At 44.9% G+C, this 25,983-nt stretch overlaps 1 protein-coding gene across 1 annotated transcript in view; it reads right to left on the minus strand.

The window, feature by feature from the left end:
* LOC117368835 (sialic acid-binding Ig-like lectin 8) overlaps nucleotides 1-25,983 on the minus strand; it is a 96,908-nt gene that overhangs the window by 14,473 nt on the left and 56,452 nt on the right. Inside the window, exon 2 of the mRNA XM_033962580.1 lies at nucleotides 4,106-4,513. Coding sequence (XP_033818471.1) covers nucleotides 4,106-4,513 — 408 coding nt within the window. The remainder of the gene's footprint in view (nucleotides 1-4,105; nucleotides 4,514-25,983) is intronic.

Below are 25,983 nucleotides of genomic sequence, written 5' to 3' on the forward strand. Positions count from 1 at the left end.
CTTTAGGCAGTTGACCATATCACATTCACATGAACATAAGAATTGCCGCTGCTGGGTCAGACCAGTGGTCCATCGTGCCCAGCAGTCTGCTCACACGGCGGCCCCTTAGGTCAAAAACCAGTGCCCTAACTGAGATTAGCTATACCTGCATACATTCTGGTTCAGCAGGAACTTGTCTAACTTTGGCTTGAACCCCTGGAGTGTTCCAGTTTTCCACCACTCTCTGGGTGAAGAAGTACTTCCTCACATTTGTACGGAATCTATCCCCTTTTAACTTTAGAGAGAGCCCTCTCGTTCTCCGTACCTTGGAGAGGATGAACAACCTGTCTTTATCTACTAAGTCTATTCCCTTCAGTATCTTGAATGTTTCTATCAAGCTCCCTCTCAGTCTTCTCTTTTCAAGGGACAGAAGGCCCAGTTTCTCTAATCTCTCGCTATACGGCACCTCCACCAGCCCCCTAACCATTTTAGTCGCTTTTCTCTGGACCCTTTCGAATAGTACAGTGTCCTTCATGTATGGCGATCAATGCTGGATGCAATACTCCAGGTACTGCATCCAGCACCATGGCCTCGTACAGCGGCATGATAACCTTCTCTGATCTGTTCGTGATCCCCTTCTTAATCATTCCTAGTATTCTGTTTGCCCTTTTCGCTGCCGCCGCACATTACATAGATGGCTTCATCGACTTGTTGATCAGAACTCCCAAGTCTCTTTCCTGGGAAGTCTCTCTAAGTACCGCCCCGGACATCCTGTATTCGTGCATGAGATTTTTGTTACCGACATGCATCACTTTACACTTATCCATGTTGAACCTCATTTGCCATGTCGTCACTTGAACACACAAAGTCAGAGGCGTGAAGAAAGTACAAGAGGTTTATTTACAACATGCCGGACTCTTGTGCAGTGAGCACACTGCTTACAAGAGTGCCAGAAACAGGAAATACACAAACTTTTATGCCCTTTTCACAAACTAATATATGCAAAATCTACAACTTCTCATTTGTTACTTCTATAACTTTTCTACAATTATTATTGGTCCTAAGCCAGCACTTGTGATAGGTTCAGTGGTACAACTTATAGTCCTATAGGAAGCTAGTTCATTTACCTGCTTATCTAAGCCTTGCAGTTCTAATTGTTACATGTTCAGGAGGGCAGGGACATCATGGCTCAAACTCTTATCTATTTAGCTTACAATGTGTAAGGCAGGGACATACATTTCAAGCAGATGATGTCAGCAGATTGTACACTGTTTCTAGCTATGTAGGCCAGAGCAGTATTTCAAATAACAGTTAACCATTTCATGACCCTACAGATGCCTATTTCTCGAGCTTGATTATGTCACATTGCAGGTCTTCGCAATCCTTCTGTATCTTCACTACTCTGAATAACTTTGTTTCATCTGCAAATTTAATCACCTCATTCGTCGTACCAATGTCTAGATTGGTCGACTGTTGGCTTTCCCCTTCTTCCTAATTTAAAAACTTCTCAATTTCTCTCTTGATGTTGCCTGCAAGTAGCCTTATTCCATCTCTGCTGAGGTGGAGTCCTTCCTTCCTGAATAATTTGCTCTTCCCCAAAAACATCGTCCAGTTGCGCACAAAGTGGAATCCTTCTTCCTCACACCAGCACCGCATCCACGCGTTGACTGCTTGCAGCTCCATTTGCCTCTTCTCATTGGCCCTGGGTACTATCAGGATCTCTGAGAACGCTACCCTCTGCGTTCTGGTCTTCAGCTTCCTTCCTAGCATCCGGAACTGGTCCTTCAGTACTTCCCTGCTCTAGTTCCTGTTGCTCATGTTGTTTGTCCCAACATGAATCACCACTGCCGCATCTTCCTCTTCTACGCTGTTGATGATCCTGTCGATGTGGCTCACTATGTCTTCTACCTTGGCTCCCGGTAGGCAGTTCACCAGTCAATCCTGTCTTCCTCCTACTATGCGGGCGCTGTCAACTTGTCTGATGATGGAGTCCACCACAACGATCGCTGTCCTCCCTATCTTCTCTTGCCTCTCTAGCCGCAGGTCTGTGTCCTTGGTGTATGATCATCTCTCCAGCCATAGATCCGTGTCCTCTGTGCACTTCCATCTTCCCTCATCCTGACATTGGCTTGCACCAGACATCTTCCTGTGGGTTCCCTCCGCTGTTTCCAGGTCTTGCCCATTTCTTCCTTGTGGTTGTCCTCCAGATGGTCCTCATTCTCTGTAGGTGTATCTCGGCAGTTCCACTATTGCTGGTGATTTTCCATGGCCTCCCTGTATGCCTCCTCGATGAACTTCTCTAACTCCCGGACTTCTTCCTCAATGGTTTCCTCTGTCTTGACGTTCTCTGCATCTATGTCTTCCTCCTCCACTGGTCGAAGTGCTTCCAGTTCCAGTATTTTGCCCTCCAGGAGTCTGACTTGTTTCTTCAGGCTCTCCAGTTCCCCGCACCGAGTGCATACATAAGACCGCCTCCCAGAGGGGAGGTAGTCATACATATGGCAGACGGTACAGATAACTGGGTAGCTCAACTTCCTGCTTCTGTCTGTTGCTTCCATTGTTGCCTGCTTGCTGGTCTGCTGTGGCTGTCCTCTGCGTCTGCTGTGGCTGTCCTTCTGCAATTCACGCAGTGACTCACCCCTTCTTAAGGCCCCTCTGCGTCTGATGTGGCTGTCCTCTGACTGCTGTGGTTGTTCCCTGTGTCTGCTGTGATTGTCCTTCTGCTGTTCGTGCAGTGACTCACCCCTTCTTAAGGCCCTTCACAAAGGCGCTCTCACTAAAGAAAGCACCTTTAATGCTCATCTTTGACGCGTGCTGAACGGCTGAGCGCCGTTGGCTCCTCTCCTTTTAAGGGAGAGCTCCAGATCAGTGCCTGGCTGACATTGGAGGGGTGGGCAGAGCTATCTCTCGCTGCTGCCCCTCACTCTCACCTGCCCAACTTCTCTGTTTTTTTCCTCTCCTACTCCTCTCTCAACTCCCGATTCAGTCCTGTCTCATGTTTGCCTGCCTCCCGACTTTCTCCTGCCTACTATGCTCTCTGGGCTCAGTTGTTAACTCGCCATTGGCTCCTCCCCTTTTAATGGATACCTCTGGATCAGTGCCTGGCTGACGTCGGAGGAGTGGGCTCAGCTATCTCTCACCGCTGACCCTCACTCTCGCCTGCCCTGCTTCTCTGTTCTTTTCCCCTCCTACTCCTCTCTCTCAGCTCCCAATTCTGAACTGTCTCCTGTTTGCCTGCCTCCTGACTTTCTCCTGCCTGCCCTGCTCTCTGGGCTCAGTTGTTAACTCGCCATTGGCTCCTCCCCTTTTAAGGGGGAGCTCCGGATCAGTGCCTGGCTGATGTAGGAGGGGTGGGCGCAGCTATCTCTCGCTACTGCCCCTCACTCTCACCTGCCCTTCTTCTCTGTTCTTTTCCCCTTCTACTCCTCTCTCTTAGCTCCCGATTCTGTCTTGTCTCCTGTTTGCCTGCCTCCCGACTTTCTCCTCAACTTTTGTCAATTTCCCCAGTTCTCTCAGGTTTAAAGCACCATAAGTCTGGTTCCTACTTCACTTATTAAATAGTTCAAATAGAAGAACATTTAGGAGAAAGAAACCCCTTTTCTCCAACAAACTCAAATCGCTTCAGCTCAGCTATCACACCCCAAAGAAAGGGCAATCACCTTTACACAAGCAGGTTCAATTTACAGAGGTCTTGGATTTGAAACTCATCTCTCTAGTGTTTTCCTGGATGGGTTCTCTTCTTTCTCACTCCAGTCCTCTGCACGGCTAGAATGCAGGGAAGGTTTCTCTCCTTTGAGATCCTCTCACTCTAGGACCTCTTTGTATGTTTCTCCTCTGTTGCAGATAAACACCTCCCTGCTGAGTCCTACCCCCTAACTCAGCAGGGTTACCTTGTTAAGGTGGCTCTGCACTGAGCTTTAAAGCCCAGTGTGGTCTGGGACATGTAGTCTGCTCAGCCTTGGAGGTGAAATGGTAGCATTAGTGGAAGATAAGTTCACTATGGAAGATAAGGGGTTAACTGCCATATGCTCTAATGCATTCAAACTTAAACAATAATAACATCTGTTTCAACTAACCAAAATGCTGTTAATCATTTTAAAAGTGACAAAAGCACAAAACTACTTACGAAGTGTCCTCACTAAGAAATATTCTAGCGAAAAGAGACAATTAATCCTTTTGTTTTTTCTGCTTTTTCCACGAACCCTCAAGTAAAGCTTTTTTCCATCATCGATCTGCCGGGCCCGATCAAGCCTAAAACTGCAGTCACCAATGCTTAAGTTCCCGATCACCTTGTAGCGACCTTCTTTTTCTGTACGTCCTACTACAGGATCATCACTGAAATAGGGCTTTAGATCATAATTTGGTGTAGATGTAATATACCAAAGTGAATCCATAGTCTTATTATTGGCAGAAAGAGGGTAATCTACAGTGCAATTCATAGTGTCACAGAGGCCCAACTGTATGTGTAGTGTAGAGTTTCTTACAGTAAACTGGTCACTGAGATTAGGAGAATTCAGGGTCTTGCAGTAATAGCCTGCAGGGACAGAAATATACAGCATTTCAGAGTGAATTCGAATTTAAATACAGGTTAAACCTAACATTCACATATTACTAATTCAAGACTGAACATAGACAAAGTAATCAGGTTCTACAGCTGCTACACTTAAATTTGGGAAAAAAAGTTTATTATCTAATCTAATCCCCTTTTTTCAGGCAGAGATTCATAATCCCCTGGGGATTATTCCTGGAACAGGACACAAGACATGTTTTCTACCATTAACACAGAAGAATGTGGAAACAACCCTACAGCAGACTCCTGATAAGTGCAGTAGCTCTTTCTATTTATTATGGAAACATAGAAATATGATGGCAAATAAAGGCCAAATGGTCCATCAAGTCTGCCCATAAAGCACAGTTACTTACCGTAACAGTTGCTATCCAGGAACAGCAGGCAGCTGTTCTCACATGTGGGTGACATAATCCACGGAGCCCAGATGCGGACAGCCTCGCAAGCAGACTTGCTTGGAGAAACGTAGAAGTTTCGAGTCTGCCGCACCGCGCATGCGCGAGTGCCTTCCCGCCCAGTATAGGGCGAGTCTCCTCAGTTCAGGTAGCTAGCAGAGAAGCCAACCAGGGGAGGTGGGTGGGTTGTGAGAATAGCTGCCTGCTGTCCCTGGATAACAACTGTTACGGTAAGTAACTGTGCTTTATCCCAGGACAAGCAGGCAGCCTATTCTCACATGTGGGTGACCTCCAAACTAACCAGAATGGGATGGTGGGAGTGTTGGCAACTTAGGAGAATAAATTTTGTAATACTCTCTTGCCAAAATGGCCATCCTGTCTGGAGAAAACATTCAGATAATAGTGAGAGGTGAAAGTATGAACCGAGGACCAGGTGGCAGCTTTGCAAATGTCCTCAATAAGAGTGGATCTGAGGAAAGCTACTGAAGCCTCCATGGCTCTGACTTTGTGAGCTGTGACTCGACTCTGTAGATGCAGTACAGCCTGGGCATATCAGAAAGAGATACAAGCAGCCATCCAGTTGGAGATGGTACGCTTAGAAATTGGATATCCCAACTTGTTTGGATTGAAGGAGACAAAAAGTTGAGCAGATCTGTGTGGTTTGGTGTGTTCCAAGTAGAAGGTCAAAGCATGTTTACAGTCCAGAATATGAAGAGCTGATTCTCCAGGATCAGAATGAGGTCTTGGAAAAAAACACTGGAAGTACAATAGATTGGTTGAAATGAAATTCTGAAACCACTTTAGCTAAGAATTTAGGATGAGTACAGAGGACCACCTTGTCATGATGGAAAATTGTGAAAGATGGATCAGCAACTAACGCTTGCAGCTCACTGACTCTTCGAGCAATGAGAAACACCACTTTCCAAGTGAGATACTTCAGATGAGCCATAGACATTGGTTCATATGGAGGCTTCATCAATTGAGCAAGAACAACATTGAGATCCCAAACCACTGGAAGCGGTTTGAGAGGAGGTTTGACAATGAAAGGCCTTTCACAAATTTGGAAACCACCAGATGAGCAGAGAGGGGTTTCCCTTCAATAGGCTGATGAAAAGCAGAAATTGCAATGAGATGGACTCGAATGGATATACACTTGAGGCCAGAAGTAGACAATTTATTTTATTTTATTTATTTATTTATTCAATTTTCTATACCGTTCTCCCAGGAGAGCTCAGAATGGTTTACATGGGTTTATTCAGGTACTCAAGCATTTTTCCCTGCCTGTCCCGGCGGGCTCACAATCTTTCTAATGTACCTGGGGCAACGGAGGGATTAAGTGACTTGTCCAGGGTCACAAGGAGCAGTGTGGGTTTGAACCCACAACTCCAGGGTGCTGAGGCTGTAGCTTTAACCACTGCACCACACACAAGTGCAAAAGATAATCCAAGACAGAAGCCAAGGAGGTATCTCGAGGCTCCATGTCATGAGAGATGCACCACGTAGAAAATCTAGTCCATTTTTGGTGGTAGCATTGTCTAGTGATAAGCTTTCTAAAAGCCTCTAAAATGTCTCTTATAGATTGAGAAATCTGAAGAGGAGTTATGTTGAGAGGTACAAGCTGTCAGGTGCATAGACTGCAGATTGGGATGAAGTAGAGATCCTTTACTCTGTGTAAGCAGAGACGGAAAAACTGGTAGAGGGTATGGCTCCCTGCTGCTGAGTTGAAGTAGGTTGTCTCGACCACCGAGGAGCTATCAGAATCATGGTGGCATGATCGTTCTTCAACTTGACAAGAGCTTTGAGAATGAAAGGGAATGGAGGGAATGCATACAAGTTTCAAGTTTATTAATGTATTTGATTAATCGCCTATTAAAATTATTAAGCGATGTACAAAATCAATAAGGAGCAATAAAAAGAAACTAACAATATACATAGTGGTTACATATTATACATACATGAATCGGGAGGAAAAAAGGTTAAAAGTTACAATTTTTAAATTTTTCAGTAGAAAAATAAAGGAAAATACAAAAGGAGGGGGTGTTAAAACCATAGCATTATTAAAAGCATCTCCAAAAAGTATAAAAGTTTCAAATATTAAAAGCATCATTAAATAAATAAGTCTTTAATAATTTTTTAAATGTTGAGATGTCTTTTTCAATTCTAATGTATTGTGGTAGGGCGTTCCACCATTGAGGTCCCATCACAGTGAACATGTCTGATCTACGTGTTCCAATAATTTTTAGAGAAGGTACTGTAAGCAGATTTTGTCCAGATGAACGAAGTGGTCGTTGTGTACTATGTGGGATTAAATATCTAGATATAAATAAAGGTTCATTTGATGCTAGTGTTTTAAAAATGAGTAATATTATTTTGAATGTAATCCTGTGACCGATTGGTAGCCAGTGAGCATCTATTAGCAAAGGTATAACATGGTCATACTTTCTTGCATTATATATTAATTTGATGGCCGTATTTTGTATTAGTTGTAATCTCCTTTTTTCTTTCTGTGTAATATTGAGAAGAAGGGCATTACAGTAGTCAAGTGTAGATATTACTAATGAATGTATAAGTATCTTGATTGATGTTAAGCTAAGAAATTTAGCAATTGAGCGAATCATTCTTAATTTATAATAACAGTTTTTAACTGTAAGAGAAATGTGAACATAAGAACATAAGAGAACATAAGAAGTTGCCTCCGCTGGGGCAGACCAGAGGTCCATCCTGCCCAGTGGTCTGCTCTCGCGGCGGCCCATCAGGCCTAATTGCCTGAACAGTGCCCCTGACTAATTTTGTAACTGCCTCTAATCCTATCCCTAATACCTACCTCTACTTCTATCTGTACCCCTCAATCCCTTTGTCCTCCAGGTATCTGTCCAGACCCTCTTTGAAGCCCTGTAGTGTGCTCCTGCTTATCACATCCTCCGGTAGTGCGTTCCATGTATCTACCACCCTCTGAGTGAAGAAGAACTTCCTGGCGTTTGTTCTAAACCTTTCCCCTTTCAATTTCTCTGAGTGCCCCCTTGTACTTGTGGTTCCCCGTAATTTGAAAAATCTGTCCCTGTCTACTCTTTCTATGCCCTTCATGATCTTGAAGGTTTCTATCATGTCTCCTCTAAGTCACCGCTTTTCCAGGGAGAAAAGCCCCAGCTTCTTCAGTCTGTCACTATATGAGAGGTCTTCCATACCCTTTATTAGCTTAGTTGCTCTTCTCTGGACTCTCTCAAGTACCGCCATGTCCTTCTTGAGGTACGGCGACCAGTACTGGACACAGTACTCCAGGTGCGGGTGCACCATTGCACGATACAGTGGCAGGATGACTTCCTTCATTCTGGTCGTGATACCCTTCTTGATGATGCCCAACATTCTGTTTGCCTTCCTTGAGGCTGTGGCGCACTGCGCCGATGCCTTCAATGATGTGTCTACCATCACTCCCAGGTCTCTTTCAAAGTTACTCACCCCTAGCGGTGATCCCCCCATTTTGTAAGTGAACATCGGGTTCTTTTTCCCTACATGCATGACCTTGCATTTCCCTATGTTGAAGCTCATTTGCCACTTTTTGGCCCACTCTTCCAGCGCTGTCAGATCTTTTTGGAGATTTTTGCAGTCCTCCTTGCTTTCAACCCTGCTGTATAATTTGGTGTCATCCACAAATTTAATAACCTCACATTTTGTTCCTGTTTCCAGGTCGTTAATGAATATATTGAACAGGAGCGGTCCCAGCACCGACCCCTGCGGAACTCCGCTCGTGACCCATTGCCAGTCTGAGTAATGGCCCTTTATTCCAACCCTCTGTTTCCTGTCCGCCAGCCAGTTTTTGATCCATCGGTGGACCTCCCCTTGCACCCCGTGGTTCCATAGCTTCCTTAGTAGTCTTTCATGTGGTACTTTGTCGAAGGCTTTTTGGAAGTCAAGGTAAATGATGTCTATAGATTCCCCTTTATCCACCTGGCTGTTTACCCCTCAAAGAAGTATAATAAGTTAGTGAGGCATGACCTGCCCTTGCAGAAGCCATGCTGGCTCGGCTTTAGCTGCCCAGTGTTTTCGATGTGCTCCCAGATGCAGTCTTTAATCAGCGCTTCCATCATCTTTCCCGGGACCGAGGTCAAACTCACCGGCCTGTAGTTTCCTGGGTCTCCCCTTGAGCCTTTCTTGAAGATGGGCGTGACATTTGCTATTTTCCAGTCTTCTGGAATCTCTCCAGTTTTTAAGGATAGGTTGCATATTTGTCTAAGTGGCTCAGCTATTTCATTCCTTAGTTTTGATAATTCAATTTGTCGTCAATTGTTACTCCAAGGATTTTAACAGAGGAGACTAAGTTAAGTGGGATATTATTAAGGATAAAAGGATTTGACAGAGTTAAGTCTTTTTTCCAAGAAAATAACATTGATTTGGTTTTAGTTATGTTTAGTGCTAATTAATTTGTATTAAGCCAGTTTTGTACTATTTCCAATTTATGATTAATAGATGTGATTTCAGTGTTATTTTCCGGATCCAAGGGATGAATAAGTTGAATATCATCTGCATAGGAATATGGAATAAAACCTATGGACTGGCAGATAACTAATAAAGGAGAAAGAAAAATATTGAAAAGCAAAGGTGACAGTATAGATCCTTGGGGGATGCCGAATGAGGAGGAATAAGTTGCGGATTCATCGTTATTAAACCTGACTAAGGAATTACGGTTTGCAAGATATGAAGTGAACCAAGAAAGAACTTTCTCTGTTATACCTATTTCTTCTAGCCTATTTAATGTAATGTAATGTAATGTAATTTATTTCTTATATACCGCTACATCCGTTAGGTTCTAAGCGGTTTACAGAAAATATACATTAAGATTAGAAATAAGAAAGGTACTTGAAAAATTCCCTTACTGTCCCGAAGGCTCACAATCTAACTAAAGTACCTGGAGGGTAATAGAGAAGTGAAAAGTAGAGTTCGAGGAAAAATAAAAATAAAATAAACATTTTAACAAGACAGCATTGATCTAAATACTTTGGAAGGTAGAAGAGAGGAGAGAAAGGAATAGAAGCAGAAGGGGGAGCCGTTGAACAGTAGAATTCTGGAGAAATTTAAATGATAGAAATAGAACAAAACAAAGACAAAAGGCAAAACAATAGATAAGATTAAAGATAAATCATAAGCTGGAAAGAAAAATAAAATAAAACTTTGTCTTCAATCCACGGTTTCAGCGTCAGTGATGAAGTGGAGCAAGTAAGTTTAGGAGGAGCGATTGACGTTTCCAGAAAGGGCTTCTTCAGGGAAGAGACTTGGCAGACAGTCCCAGGATGCCTATGTCTCCTCCCCTGCGATGTTCTCCCATCCATGCATTCCCTCCCAGACACACTGCCCGTGCCCCAGCCGCTCCAAGGAGGCTGCCCCAGATGAGGCCCACGGTGAATGCAGGATTCTCTCCTCTGCGGGAAAGCCGCCCGGAGCCGACAGTCGATCTTCTTAGCGGATTGCATGGGGGGAAGAGTTCACACTCTTGGTAGGATCGGGTCTGTGTGCTCTCGGTGGTTGTGGCTGGTCTCGTTGCTGCTTAGGTGTAAAAGCAGTTGATCTCCACTGCTGCTGATATTTAAAAGCAGGCAGATTGATCTCTCCAATGGACTGCAGGGGGAGGAATTCACACTCCTGGCAGGATCGGGTCTGTGGGCTCTTGGTGGTTGCGGTAGGTCTCGCTGCTGCTTGTATGTAAAAGCAGTTGTTTTTCTACTGCTGCTGATATTTAAAGCAGGTAGATTGATCTCTTAAACGGGATATAGGGGGAGGAGCTCACATGCCTGGTTGGATCGGGGCAATTTAAAAGCAAATTGTGATCAATGGTATCAAAAGCGGCAGAGATGTCTAAAGAGAAAAGAATGACAGATTTATGGTGGTCTAAGAAGTATTGAATGTTTGTTGTTAGACCTATTAAAGAATACTCTGTACTATGAAATTTTCAAAATCCTGTTTGGTTAGGATGGAGTGCGTTTGTGTTTTCTATAAAATCAGAAAGTTGGTTAAAAACCAATTTTTCTGCCTCGAGACGATGAGGAGAATATATACTGGAGCAGAACTGAGGCAGTTTGTGATTGTGGGGAGATGCAAAGAGATCTATCTGAGGAGCTCCCCACTGAGAAAAAATGTGATGAAGAGGTGAGGAATTGAGTGTCCATTCGTGAGGTTGCAGAAGACGACTCAATTTGTCCGCCAGTTTTTCGCCCCTTGGATGTAAACAGCTTTCAGGAATGTGTTGTGGAGGATTGCCCACTCCCAAACCTTCAGAGCTTCTTGACAAAGGGAGAGAGATCCTGTTCCTCTCTGCTTGTTGACATAGTACATGGCGACTTGGTTGTCCATTCGGATGAGGACTACCTGGTCGTGAAGAAGATGTTGAAAAGCTTTGAGAGCATTGAAGATCGCTCTAAGTTCCAACAGATTGATACGACACTTACGATCCGTGGCGGACCAGTGGCCTTGAGTATGGAGACCGTCGAGGTGAGCCCCCCAAGCATAGGTCAAATAATCTGTCATGAGGACCTTCTGATGAGGTGGCATCTGAAACAGTAATCTTCTGGAGAGTTTGGAAGAGAGCATCCACCAGCGGAGAGACTGTCTCAATGAAGGAGTGACTGGAATGTGTCGAGATAGTGGATCGCAAGCCTGCGTCCACTGAGATGCCAGGGTTCAATGAGGAATTCGGAGGTGAAGTCTGGCAAAAGGAATCACGTGTACTGTGGAGGCCATGTGACCTAGTAGTACCATCATGTGTCTTGCTGAGAGTGAAGAGCGGGAAGACACTTTGTGACAGAGCTGAAGAAGAGCATCCAGATGTTGTTGAGGAAGGAATGCTCTGAGTTGGATAGTGTCCAAAACAGCTCTGATGAACTGTAGATTCTGAGAGGGCTAAAGTTGGAATTTGGGAAAGTTGATTTCGAATCCCAAGCTTTGTAGAACCCAAGTAGTCCATTGGGTCGCTACAATAACCCCCTGAGATGTTGAATCTTTGATGAGCCAGTCGTCTAGGTAGGGAAACACCTGAAGACCATGGTTCCTTAGAGCTGCTGCTACCACTACGAGGCACTTGGTGAACACTCTGGGAGATGATGCCAGCCAAAGGGTAGCACTCTGTATTGAAAATGCAAATTTCCCACCCGAAATCTGAGATACTGACGGGAGGCCGGATGAATGGGGATATGAGTTTAAGCCTCCTTGAAATCTAGAGAACATAACCAATCGTTCTGATCTAGAAGGGGATACAGGGACACCAGGGACAACATACAAAATTTTTCTTTGACTAAAAATTTGTTGAGAGCCCTGAGATCCAGAATGGGTCACAGATCACCCATCTTCTTCGGAACTAGGAAGTAACGAGAGTAAAAACCCCTGCTTTGCTGTTCCAATGGAACTTCCTTGATGGGAGGGAGATGAAGCAGAGCTTGAGCTTCCTGAAGAAGAAGGGCAGTCTGGGATGGATTGGAAGGATACTCTCTTGGAGGAAGCTCTGGTGGAATCTGAGAGAAATGAAGAGAGTATCCTTCCCTGATTATTGACAACACCTAGAAGTCGATTGTAATGGTCTCCCATCGATGGTAAAAATGATGGAGATGACCTCCTATGGGGGGAAGGGAGGTCAAAGGCAGAACGATGGAGGGTATGCTCTGTGTGAGATGGTCAAAAAGTCTGAGCAGCCTTAGGTGCAGCAAAGGGCTGAGGTTTCTGTTGCTTCTGTTGCTGTTGTTTCTTGGCTGGTGCTCGAGTAGAAGGAGCCGCCCTTGGAGGATAACACTTCTGGAAAGTTGGAAGAGGTCGAAAAGGCTTTGCAGGAACTAGCTTAGGCTTTGGTCTGACAATTGAAGCAAAAGATTTTTCATGCTCAGACAACTTCTTGGTGGTGGCCTCTATGGATTCATCAAAGAGGTCATTGCCCTCATAAGGAATATTAGCCAGACAATCCTGAAGATTAGGGTCCATATCAATGGTGTGAAGCCAGGCCAGGCGGCGCATTGCTACTGAGAAAACAGTGACCCTGGAAGAAAGTTCAAAAGCATCGTTAGATGACTGGAGAAGATGTAGTCGGAGTTGCGCCAAGGTAACACCAAGCTCCAAAAATTTCACATGTCTATGTTCATCCAAGTTCTTCATAAGACTTGGAAGATGGTCAATCAAAAACTTTAAATAAGTCGTGAAGATGAAATTGTAATTTAGGACTCTAGAGGCCATCATGGAATTCTGATAAAGGTGATGGCCAAACTTGTCCATGGTCTTTCCCTCTCTTCCAGGAGGTACTGTAGCATAGAATCTGGAAGAATAGGTCCTCTTTAATGAAGATTCCACAAGAAGGGATTGGTGAGATAACTGTGAATTCTCAAATCCCTTGTAATGTAGTGTTCTATACCTCGATTTCAATTTACCTGGAACAGCAGGTATAGCATAAGGAGTCTCTAGATTTCGTTTGAAAGTTTGAGACAAAAGTCTATTAAGAGGAAGCTTGAGTGACTCTGCAGGAGGCTGAGGCAGATGCATTTCCTCAAAATACTCCTTAGAATATTTAGAACCAGCGTCCAATTTAATTTCCAGGTTGTCAGCCATTTGATGAAGAAAGGAGGAAAAAGATAATTGATCTGCCAGAGCCTGGCCTCAAAAAGGACTCGATGACCTCGAGGCGCCTCGAGTGGAAAAGGAAGGTGAAGCCGCTCTAGAATACTGGTAACCCAAAGAACACACAGACTTGGAGGAGGAATTGGAATCAGCTGAGTCCTTGGGGTCTGGAAGTGGAGTCCTCGATTGAGGGGTTGGAGGCCTCAAAGAGCTGGAAGGTCTGGATTGAGGCCTGGACGAGGAAGGCTTTTCTGCGGAAGAAGACCTGCACCTCAATGGATGCCTTGATGAGGGCCTTGATCTATGACGAGAGTGCTGCCTGGAAGTAGGTCTCAGTTGAGATCGAGGAGAGTTTGCCCTATGCCTGGAAACGGGCAGTGCTGCTGGTGAATGAATAGGGCTAGAAGCTGTAGATCGAAACCCCATAGACTCAGTGGTTTGGATCGAGAAATCTCAAAGCACTCCCAAAGACTCGGCTCCTTGTATGGAGTGTGAGGATTCCTGTTGAGACACTCCCAAAGACTCGGCTCCTTGCATAGAGTGTGAGGATTCCAATCGAGACATTTGCAAAGACTCGACTCCTTGCATAGAGTGTGAAGATTCCAATCGAGACATTTGCAAAGACTCGACCTCTTGCAGAGTGTGAAGATTCCAATCGAGACATTTGCAAAGACTCGACTCCTTGCATAGAGTGTGAAGATTCCAATCGAGACATTTGCAAAGACTTGACTCCTTGCAGAGTGTGAAGATTCCAATCGAGACATTTGCAAAGACTCGACTCCTTGCATAGAGTGTGAAGATTCCAATCGAGACATTTGCAAAGACTCGACTCCTTGCATAGAGTGTGAAGATTCCAATCGAGACATTTGCAAAGACTCGACTCCTTGCATAGAGTGTGTAGATTCCAGACCAGACACTCGCAAACACTCGACTCCTTGCATAGAGTGTGTAGACTCAGCTCGAGGCACAGGCAGAGACTCAACCTCGCGGGAGACTGCTGATTGTCCAGGCTGGACTGCAGGAAACAGAGTCGAGGCAGGAATGTATTCTGTCAGTAACTGAACAAATTTCTGCTCTAACATGGTCTGGAGAGAAGCCTACAATTGTGGATCCGAGTCTAAAACTGGATCACTTGCTGAGGCTATAGGCTCCGAGATGGCAGTAGAAGCATGCTTTGGCTTGGACTGATGCTTAGATAACTTGAGGACCACTGCAGGAACCTTCTGCTTAGGTATCTGACCTGAGGGAAGCTCAGGAGAAGATAAAGCAGGTGTACTCAAGGCCAAAGATGATCCAAATGAGGAAGGTCTTATGAGACTCGAGGTTGGAGTCGTGGAATCAGGAGGACTCCTGGTTGAAGTCTGAACTGAGTCAGGACCCGAGGTCGAAGGTGTAGCTGAAGAGTCCATCCTGAACAGGTTTTCCACTTGAACTCGACATCGTTTAAGGGCTCGAGGTTGAAGAGTGGCACAGCGCGGGCACGACTTTGGACTATGGTCAGGTCTGAGACACTTAAGACACCAGTGGTGTGGGTCCGTGAGGGAAATCGCACCATGGCACTGGTTACACTTCTTGAAGCCCGTTACTGGCTGGGACATAGAAGGGAAGATAGCCGCTGTGAAGTCGAAGCCCGCAGGTTGCGGGCGAGCAACCTGCCCCACCAATCAGTTGATGAAGAAAAAAATAAGTCTTTTTTTTAAAAACAAAAAATAATGAAATGAACACAGCGATTCACAAAATAATTAACACAAACCGCGGTGAAGAGAAGGCACGAATCATAGAAGTTTCACGAAGAGCGTCAAAGACAGACTTCTCGGCTCCATGGAAAACTGAGAACTGAGGAGACTGACCCTGTGCTGGGCGGGAAGGCACTCGCGCATGCACGGTGCGAAAGACTTGAAACTTCTACGTTTCTCCAAGCAAGTCTGCTTGCGAGGCTGTCCACATCTGGGCTCCGTGGATGACGTTATCCACACGTGAGAATAGGCTGCCTGCTTGTTCTGGGATAATAAGCATTATCTCTTCCTCTCTAAGAGATCCCACATGCCTATCCCAGGCTTTCTTGAATTCAGACACAGTCTCTGTCTCCACCACCTCTTCCAGGAGACTGTTCCACACATCTACCACCCTTTCAGTAAAAAAAGTATTTCCATAGATTACTCCTGAGTCTATCACCTTTTAACTTCATCTTATGCCCTCTCATTGCAGAGCTTCCTTTCAAATGAAAGATTTGATTCATGTGTTTTTACATCACGAAGGTATTTAACCGTCTCTATCATATCTCCCTTTTCTCATCTTTCCTCCAAAGTATACAGATTGAGATCTTTAGTCTGTCCCCATACGCCTTATGATAAGACCATACACCATTTTAGTAGCCTTCCTCTGGACAGACTCCATCCGTTTTTTAACTTTTTGAAGGTACAGCCTCCAGAATTGTACATAATATTCTAAATGAGGTCTCACCAAAGTCTTATACAGGGGCATCAATCATAAGATCAGGTTCTTACCTTTTCTAATCTTCTTTCTTATAATCTTCCCTTTATTCCTGGACAAGTAGGTTTATGCATCCTTTGCAGCCAGATGATTAAAGTCTTAACTCATCCCTCTGCTAGCATATCTTGGAGCATGTCCCTTGGACACCAGTCAGTCAGTCTTAAAGCAGCCAGGAACATCTACAGAAGAAAAAACAAGAGAGAGAGAGAGAAGGAAATAGGGAACTCCCTGCCAAACAAATCAATTCTGCTCATGTTAACAAATGCAAAACAGCAACAATGAAAAGTAGAAAACAGGTTATGAAACATTAGGAACCTGAATGACAAAAACAGTGCTATAGGAAGACACAGCCTGAACTGTCAGAAGGGGGTGCTAAACCAGGGATCCCCTCAAATATATTGCTGAATTCAGTCAGATGGCACTTATATAAAGGCTGGTCTGAAACTTAAATACAGCTTACCAGTACAGTGGTACCTTGGATTACGAGCATAATCCATTCCAGGAGCATGCTCGTAATCCAAAATGCTTGTTTATCAAAGCGAGTTTCCCCATAGGAAATAAAGGAAATTTGCTTTGATATGTTCCCCCCCCCACCCCCCGAGGCCAGCAGCGCTGCTCCCCCCCACGAGAACCAGCATTGCTCCCCCCCCGAAGGCCCCCCCCGCGAACCGGCACCCTCCCCCCCGCGATCCGGCACCCCCCTGCTGCCATCGGGCACCCCCCCGCCACAAACTGGTGCACTCGTAAACCATGGTACCACTGTATTTCAAGGCAGGCGATCAGTGAATCAGGCATACATAGGGCAGGTTCCCAGAATAAAGGGAGGATTTACAAGAAAGAAGATTTGCAAAGGTAAGAACCTAATCTTTCGTTCTTGTACAATCCCCCTTTATTCCGTGACAAGTGAGACATATCAGAGCAGTCCCAAAAACATCAGGGTGGGACTGATGAGCTCACTGCCAACACCTACGCATCAAATGCAACATCCTGATTGGCCGCCACATCAAGCCTATAAAGCGTAGCAGCCCTGCAAATCTCATCTGGAGACACTGCCGAAGACGCGGTCCATGAGGAAGAAACCCTTCTGGTAGAATGAGCCCGCACACCGAGGGGGGGTTTCTTTCCTACTGCTACATAAGCTATAGAAATGGTCACTCAAATACATCTTGATATGGTAGCCTGAAAGGCAGGCTTGCCCATGTGGGCAGGACCCACCAGGATAAACAGATTGTCTGAGACAAGAAACTCGTTGTGGACCTCTAAATACTGCAGCAAAGCTTGCGCACATCCAGGGACTGTAGCACTCGGTCCTGGGCCTTTGAATCAGAAGGAACAAATGCCGGAAGTCAAACTTCCTGATTCACAGGGAACACAGAAACCACTTTCAGAAGGAAGGAAAGGACAGTACAGAAGGCCACCACAGTATCCATAATATGCAAGAAAGGACCCCGACATGAAGGAGCTTGAAGCTCCAAAACTCTCCGAGCTGATATGATATTTATTTATTTATTCAATTTTCTATACCGTTCTCCCAAGGGAGCTCAGAATGGTTTACATGAATTTATTCAGGTACTCAAGCATTTTTCCCACAAGGAATACTGTCTTGATAGTGAGGTCCATCAAGGACGCCTGTTCCAGAAACTCATAAGGCAGGCAAGCCAGGGAGCAGAGAACCAGATTCAGATTCCATGCCAGACAAGGGAAGCACAAGAAGGCCTCAGATGAACATCGTCGCATAGAAAATGGACCACATCCAAAACAACTGCCAAAGTTCCCCTACCACCATAAGCATAATGAAGGTCCTGGGTGCCGTCGCCAATCTGAAGGGAAGAGCCGCAAACTGAAAGTGCTGCCACAGGACGTGAAACCACAGAAATTTCCTGTGCGCTGGAAAAAATGGGGATATGAAGATACGCCTCTTTGAGATCCAGAGAGGCCAGAAACTCCCCTGGTGTTACTGAAGCAATGACGGGTTGCACTGTCTCCATGCGGAATGTCACACCCGCGCTCCTGAAGACGCAGTGAGCACATGGGTCCGTGACCAAAATTCCGATTCAGCGTGTCCCTTATTACCAAGGGAATCCTTCAAGTCTTACTATCAGCACAATATGTGCCTCAGGAATAAAGCAAGGTCAAAGAGTCCAAGTCAGAGATGGCAAAACAAAAATAGCTTTATTCCAGCCATGGGTTAAATAAATCAAAAATATAGGCTTCAGCCTTGCAGATCAGTGTAAACTTATATTGCATGCAATCATAGCAAGAAAGTTCAAATAATGCAAACAGAAAGTTAAAGCTTGGTTAGCACTGCATTAAGCACAGTCCCCTGCTTCTAGACTTAAATCAGGTGAGTAACACAGTCCTCTTCACCAGAGCAGTAATGCTTTAAGCAAATCATGTTTTATCAAACAGTTCATATCAAACAAAATCCCCCAAATGGTTTGAGTTTGAGATCACTGCGATAGTGGGTGCTGAGGATGGGCAGACTGGATGGGCCATTTGGCCTTTATCTGCCTTCATGTTTCTATGTGAGAAAATATTATTCAGCAAACTAAGGGCCTGATATTTAAAACAATTTAAACGGCTAGGAAAGGCTCCTGGTTGTTTAAATCACTTGCCCTGGACAAACTGAACATATTTAGTGGCACAGACAGTGCTGTTGAAAAATCTAAAATCAGCTATTTTGGTGGTTCTCCAGGGGTGAAGTCAGCACTTTGCTGGTTAAGTACCAATACTCGGTACTTAACTGGCCAGGCTTACTGCATAAATAATTCCTCTCTATGTGATAACCCATAGTTGGTTAAGTACTGAATATCCCACTTAACTACCTATGTTGCTATATACTCGGAAATTCAATGCTCGAAACTTCAGTATCATGCCTATGTTTCTCTCTCTCCGAAACGTTGCTGCAGTAATCCGGCACAGCTGTTAGGGAAGGCAACGTACTTGCTCAGCTTGGCAACAATCCAGGGAAAACAAACACTCATACGTTTGCTAGAACCTCACACTTTACTGCTTCAGAGAAAGCCCCCCAAGTTTGGCTTTCCAAGAGAGTTTCTAAATTTACTTCACACAAACTATAGTTTAGCTGGCAGCACGGAGGTATAAGCAACAGGAAAAACCCAACTCTCATGCTTATTGTGTTTCCATGGGTAATCGCTGGGTCTCAGTGCCTGCATGGCTTGCCTGTACCTCCATAGCTTCTTCCTCTGGCTGTTCCCATGGATTCCCGGTAGGAGACAACTCCTCTGCCTCTACTATAGGCCAGTCTGAGAGACTGACTCTCCCCAGCTTTCCACTCTCCGGAATGCCTCTCTCCTGTGTGCCCCCTTCCTGTTCTCAGGAGCCACGTTATATCCTGTGGAGAGCCACTCCCCCTCTGAGAAGGTGGGGGAAGGGTTTTCCACACACTATTACAGGCAGGTTTCTCCCTAGTCCTGGTTTTAACCGGCTGTTCAAATTGACTCAGATTTCTGACAGTGGCAGGGGCAGGTCTGCATGGAGTGTAGCTTTTCCTCCTAATCTTTCCTGCCCTGCCTCTTCTACCTCCATATCATTATCAGAGCAGAAGTCAGCTTGCTCAGTTAATTGGTTAGTCACCTGATCAGCTCTCCTGCATCTAGGTACACTGTGTTTTCTCCTGATCACTGAGGCAAAACCCGGGACGGATTCGGATTTGTTTTGGCCAAAACTCGAAATGGACCTGGGTTTGTCACAGGAAGTGGGGCACCTCCAGTGCCAAATTGACCGCTTTGAGATCCAGGATCGGTCTCCAATCTTCGCAGCCTTTCTATGGGACAATGTAGTATTGAGTATCTCCCAGAGCCCAAGTCACCCTCTGGCATGGGCTTCATTGCCGCAAGATCCAACAGTCTGCGGGCCGTGGCCTGCACCCAAAGTGCCTTCTCGGGGCAGCTTTCAGGGGAATCTAGAAATAACTAGAAGGATGTAGAAGATGAAAAAGTGAGGCAAACTGGAAACATCCACAGCAATCACAACCCTCACTTATTTAGGTCAATAACAGGATGGCAAGAGAGCTAGCAAAGCCAATGATCCAGCTTTGGCTCATCTAATTGCCTCCTCTTTAAATGCAGCTTGCTTGTCTGTTGCTGTATTTCTTACTATTCCTTTATAAAAACAAATACTAAACAACAGCAATTCTTTTTTACTTATCCTTTTAATGCATGTCTCTAGCATGCACCGACGGGACCCGTTTCGCCCACAAGAGCTTTTTCAAGGATCCATAAAGGAGCTCTGCATAATACAAAAACATTATTTACAAAAATCAAAACTAACATGCAATATTGACACCCTTATGACTGTATTAAAAACTTCCATAAAAATTCATAATCAATTGTTAATTCATGTCACATATAACTTAAACAAATAATCGAATACTATACAGAATAAGTATAATTATCTAATTTATGACAATTCATAATTATAAATACCTATTCTGTTACCATATAAATAACCTTAAATTTCATACATCCATACTATCAAATTACTTAATACATCTTACATTTTAAACTTAACCAAATAAGTGACTATAAAAGTTAAAATTCAGGTGGATATAACACATTGTCACTGAATTAAATCTAAAAATAACTCACTTACTTTAGTCAATAGAACAATTACAGTTTTTAAATAATGGATTAACAAACTAATACAGTGGCGTACCAAGGGGGGGCGGGTGGTGGTCTGCCCCGGGTGTACGCCTTGGGGGGGTGCACAGCCAGCCAGGTCCGGGTCATCCGGTGCCGGTCTGCGCAGGGCCAGCAAAATCGCATTGGGGCCATCAGCAGCGTCTGGGCTGCAACGGCATGAGCGGCATAGGCAGCCCCCCATGATGCAATTCATGATCAGCAACGCCCCCCCGCGATGACACATAAGATCGGCAACAGGCCTCCTTCTGCCCCCAGCATCAACAGCACTTCAGATCGGCAACGTGGTACTCAGTCAAAAGCTTCCTTCTGACTGAACTGCCTGGGTGAAACAGGAAGCTGAGTTGCCGATCTGGAAGGGGCAGACAGTAGATGGAATGGGCAAATGCTGGATTGAAGAGACAGGGCAGACACTGGAAGGAAAAGCGTGAAAAGAAGATAAAAGCAGAAACCAGAGACAACAAAAGGTAGAAAAAAAATCATTTAATCTATTTTGTCATTAGAATATATCAGATTTGAAATATATATCCTGCTAGAGACATTCTTTTTTTGAAAACTTGTTGTCATTCCCACGTAAATCTGATCACAGGAGGGAGAATGTTAAAACAGATGAAAATTGGAATGCCCCGAACTCCTGTTCCCGACCTGTTCCATGACCTGTTCCCGAACAAGGCCTTGGGTTTGCCATCTTGTATACTTGCCACAAGGTCATCCAGACCCTGGCCGAACAGAAGCTGTTCCCTAAAGGGCAATTTGCTCAAGATGGCCTTAGAGGAGGAGTCTCCAGACCAATGATTGATCCATAGCAAACTCTGGGCGGACACTGAATATTCACCCAGCTTGGCAAAAATCTTCAGTATGTCATAGAAGACATCAGCCACATTATCCACCCCAGAGATGAGAAAGACCAAATCACGCATCACCATAGTATCAGAGTCATGATGTAGTTTGGAGTGGCAGATCCAAGCAATGAAGGGCCAGGCTATCTCCACCTTAACACCGGCCGCAGCCAAATCAAAAAGGCATTTAAGGATAAAAACCACACGTCTGTCCTGAACATCTTTCAGGACCACCCCTCTGTCAGAAGGGAGGGAAGTACACTTGGTGACCTGAGCCACAGCTGAATCCACCTTCAGAAAAGCAAAACACTTGGAAAAACCAGCCACCATGAGATAAAGCCTCACCATGGCCCAAGCACATTTCAAGGGACCCTCCAGATATCCCAAATCTCAGACAGGATATGAACCACAACATGGTTATCAGGAAAGGAGGCTGGTAGTGGCCTCTGATCATTCATGAGAGAATATTCCGCCTCGATCGGCTGATCCGGCTGTAGTTTTAATTCCAGCAGAGATTCTGTAATGAGGTCCTCCAGATGAGCAGATTTGAAGAACCTGTTGGATCATGAGCCAGCCACATGGATCCTGTCAAATTTGCCATATCTGTGGACGCTGCCAAACCTCCCTGTGAAAGCAGAGGGATCAAGAGAGTGCTCGACACAATCGCAAGCATTGCCCATTTCTGCTCCTTTGTCCCCACCAGGGAACAAAGTGAAAGACTCAGATCCAGCAGAAGCTGAAACTCCATGGACAGCTCAGATGTCGGTGGGGTGACCACAGGCATGGACTTTTTAACTAAGTATGCCTGATAGAGCCTTTTTTCACACATTCCAGAGAAAAAATATCTCATACAATGTGAGCTGCCCTATGCTCCTGACTTAGAGTACTTGGAAGACTTATGAGGCCTTTTTTTCCGGAACTGCACTTGCGTTTCGCCAAAATGCTGCCAGCGCTCTCCCGAAAACCCTCAGTCACAATTTTTGCTGAATTTGGGGCAGAAGGTTCAAGAAGGGTCTCCCTGGAGGTGGAATGCAATGCATCCTTGCAAACTTCGCCCCCCCTCATGGACCGCAGCGCACAAGGAACATGGCTGCACATCCGACAGCCATCCACCGCAAACGAAGCATGAATCCATCCCATCCCAACCTCAGAAGGCCATCTGTGAAATTTGGAGCAAAAATGAAGCTCTAATTATTCCAATCAAGAAAAATTCAAAATAGCCACCGCAGGTGCCGATTTTGCAATAACATGGCCCGGGAAAGCAACAGGAATCCCTAGAAAATGGTGATTTTGGGATTTTAGAGGTGGGGAGGGATAGGGCATGCAGAAAAACCACCCAAAACCCCCTAAGAAACCCCTCCCCAAATCGTTATAACAGGCTGTCAATCTGTTACACACTGTTCCATTGTGCTGAATGGGAGAAAATGCAGGCAATGCTGGAACAGCATGTAGGGAGATCCAAAGCCTCAGGCAGCTGGAAAGCTGGATTTCAAGACTTCTGACTGCCTCATCAGCTCGACCACCACAGCCAGTGACCTCCGTTACCCTTAGATATGTCGCACAACCACAAGGTGGAGGCACGCAGTCCGGTTATGATCCTGGTTGTGTCTCCATGGAATAGCTCAGCCTGCACTATACCCACTATCGGATGAACCTGGGGTGAGCTAGCTCCTGATCCTGGAACCCTGATCTGTCCTGCAGGCTGTCCAGGGGGCTTACCTCAGCACTGGGAACTGCCCAGAAGCAGACTTTCCCCAACAGTCTGCGATCTCCAACCACAAGGATGTCCATGCAAGGATCCTCCATAACACGAGGGCAAACCCGCAAAGGAAATACCAAAAAATATACTGAAAACTAGCAAAAGAAACACAAGCAGAAGAGAAAAGCTCTTAGAGGCTGGCTTGTAGAAAGCATGACTGGTGTCCAAGGGGCATGCTCCAGGATATGCTAGCAGAGGGAGAAGTTAAAGACTTCAATCATCGGGGCATGGCTTGAATGCCAATAAAGATGGACGTGTGAGTGTGCTGCTCCTCCTTCCCAGGTATTCTAAATTTTTTTTTTCAGACATACAGAATTTTTTTGGCAGTATTGGATTATAATTTGCTTAAAGATGTCTTCTGGGAAACAATCTTATCTGGATTTCCAGCCCAAGAGACAAAAACATGATCCTCCCACTCCTTCTAAGATCCCCCTTCCTAAGGACAAATTGGAGGAAGGAGAGGTAATGAATCAGCTGAGATCCATTAGAGAATGGCTGGAGAAAATTTCGGACAGGATTACTGAAGTTAAAGAAGAAGTGGCTGGAATGTCTAATCAATTACAAATATCCAATGGCAGAATAGATCAACTAGAAAAAAAAGAGTTGAAGCAATGAAGATTATTATGATTCAAAGTAAAATGGATCACCTGACTGTTAAAAAGCTGGAGAGGGCTCTTGAAGACATGAATAATAGATCCTGAAGAAACAATGTGAGGATATTGGGACTCCCTAAACACGTAGAGGGAAATGATCCCATTGCCTTTTTAGAAGATTTAATCCCTAAGTTATTAAATATCAAGTTTAAACTGCCATTTGAGATAAAGAGGGCTCATAGAATCTGCTTGTGCAAGGAACTGTTAGCCATGCCATTAAACTTTAAAGTTTTAAGATTTCAGCAGGCCATGCTGATCCTAAACTCAGCCAAAGAAATAAAAAAAATATTCAGTGGCACGATTCAAACTTAATTCTTGTAACAGATTTTGCTCAAAACACGGCTAATTTGAGAGAGAGATTTTTAGCCCTACGTCCGGCAATAAAGCAGTTGGAAGCACAATATGGGCTCTTCTACCCAGCCTTGATAAAGGTGACTCATCTTAATAAAACTATACAGTATGACGATCCAGACAAGTTAAAAGAATACATTAGTCAATGTGCTGAACCAATGAACTGATTAAAAGGCAGTAAAGTTCTTGATTTTTTTTTTGCTACTGTTTGTTTTTATTTTATTCTCTTCAACACTGGCAAAAGGGGAATTGCTTAACGGTCATTATACAAAAGTGGCAGAAAATGTAAATTGTGATCCTAGGCTGAAACATATCGGGACATACACTATGGACTTTATACTTCTGAGAGATAAGGTTCAAGGAGATCTCAAATGAATTGCAAGTGGGGAGACCCGGGGAGCAGGAAAAAATGGTGAGCTGCAGAATCGCACTGGGGTAAGAAATGAGACGAGACACAAATTATGTCTGGATAGTGAGAGAGGGGAGTTTGAATATTCTGGATGTGATTTTGTAACTGTCAGCATTCAGCGATTTTGAAAGACTGTTGGTCTGTTGGAGGACTGTAGTCCTGGCTGAATGACTGTGGACTACTTTTCCCCACGGGCTTTGCAGCTGGAAGTCAACAGATTGAGTTCCTGAGATGAAGTTGTTTGCTGTTCTCAGGAGGGGTGGAACCATATTAAAGAGTCACATGATCGAGTTCTGGTGATGTGTTCAGTCACTGTTCTTTGGCAATATGGAACATTAATAAAAAAATCTTCAAGTCCTGGCTGAGTGACATCGAGTTGTTTATCTTGAACGTTTGGTGTCTGAGAGTCACCTCATCATTTTACATAAGAACATAAGAATTGCCGCTGCTGGGTCAGACTAGTGGTCCATTGTGCCCAGTCTGACAAACCCAAGTCCATTTTGGGTTTTGTCTGTGACAAACCCAAGTCCTGTTCGGGTTTTGTCCCAGAGATAGGGAAGAAATACACTATACCCCTATGCAAGAGAGCTGACCAAGTAGAATCACAGACTACAGAACTAGCTGACTACTGCTGGGACAGAGAGTTGGCAACAGATGAGGTATGGCAGGGAGAGGACAGACTTGAAAGCTGCACACAGTTTAAACCTGTCCCTAAGTCTGCCAGGAAATGTCTATCTTTCCAGCAGCCTGTCCCTGTAAGAGTCAAGGCTAGAAAGGAACTTGCACTTAGCCAGATGGAACCAGCTAGTGTGTGGAAGGCCCTTCACCCACCTAGGCTCAGGGGGAGTGGCTCTCCACAGCTTAAAATGAAGCAGAGCAGTAAAAAGGCAAGCCGAGTGGAGACCAGCAGGAGAGAATCAAGCTGGACTGTGGGGAACGGAAGCTGGCAGGAGCCTGAGAGAAAGGGAGATTTTCTCTCCCCAGCCTAAGGAGGCTAAGGAAACTGATTGTCATATGACAGATGCAGAGGAGCTGGTGTCTGCTTCTGAGAGTTGGGAGCAAAACCCAGGGGAAGCCATGGACATGCAGGACAGTCTGGTAGGACCTGATGTTTTTCCACTGGATATAGAAATGCAGTGAGCCTTTGGTGCTGTGTTTTGCCTGCAGTCTCTGAGCCCCAGGGAAGACAGTGTTTTGCTTTTGAAGGAGATTTGCAGTTCTCTCCTTTTATATTGAACTTTAAGTTTGTGCCTGAGAGCTTTAATTTTGAGCCTAACAAATGTTTGAAGGTATT

The sequence above is a fragment of the Geotrypetes seraphini genome, chromosome 11 (genome assembly GCF_902459505.1).
Source record: "Geotrypetes seraphini chromosome 11, aGeoSer1.1, whole genome shotgun sequence".
Classification (NCBI taxonomy): domain Eukaryota; kingdom Metazoa; phylum Chordata; class Amphibia; order Gymnophiona; family Dermophiidae; genus Geotrypetes; species Geotrypetes seraphini.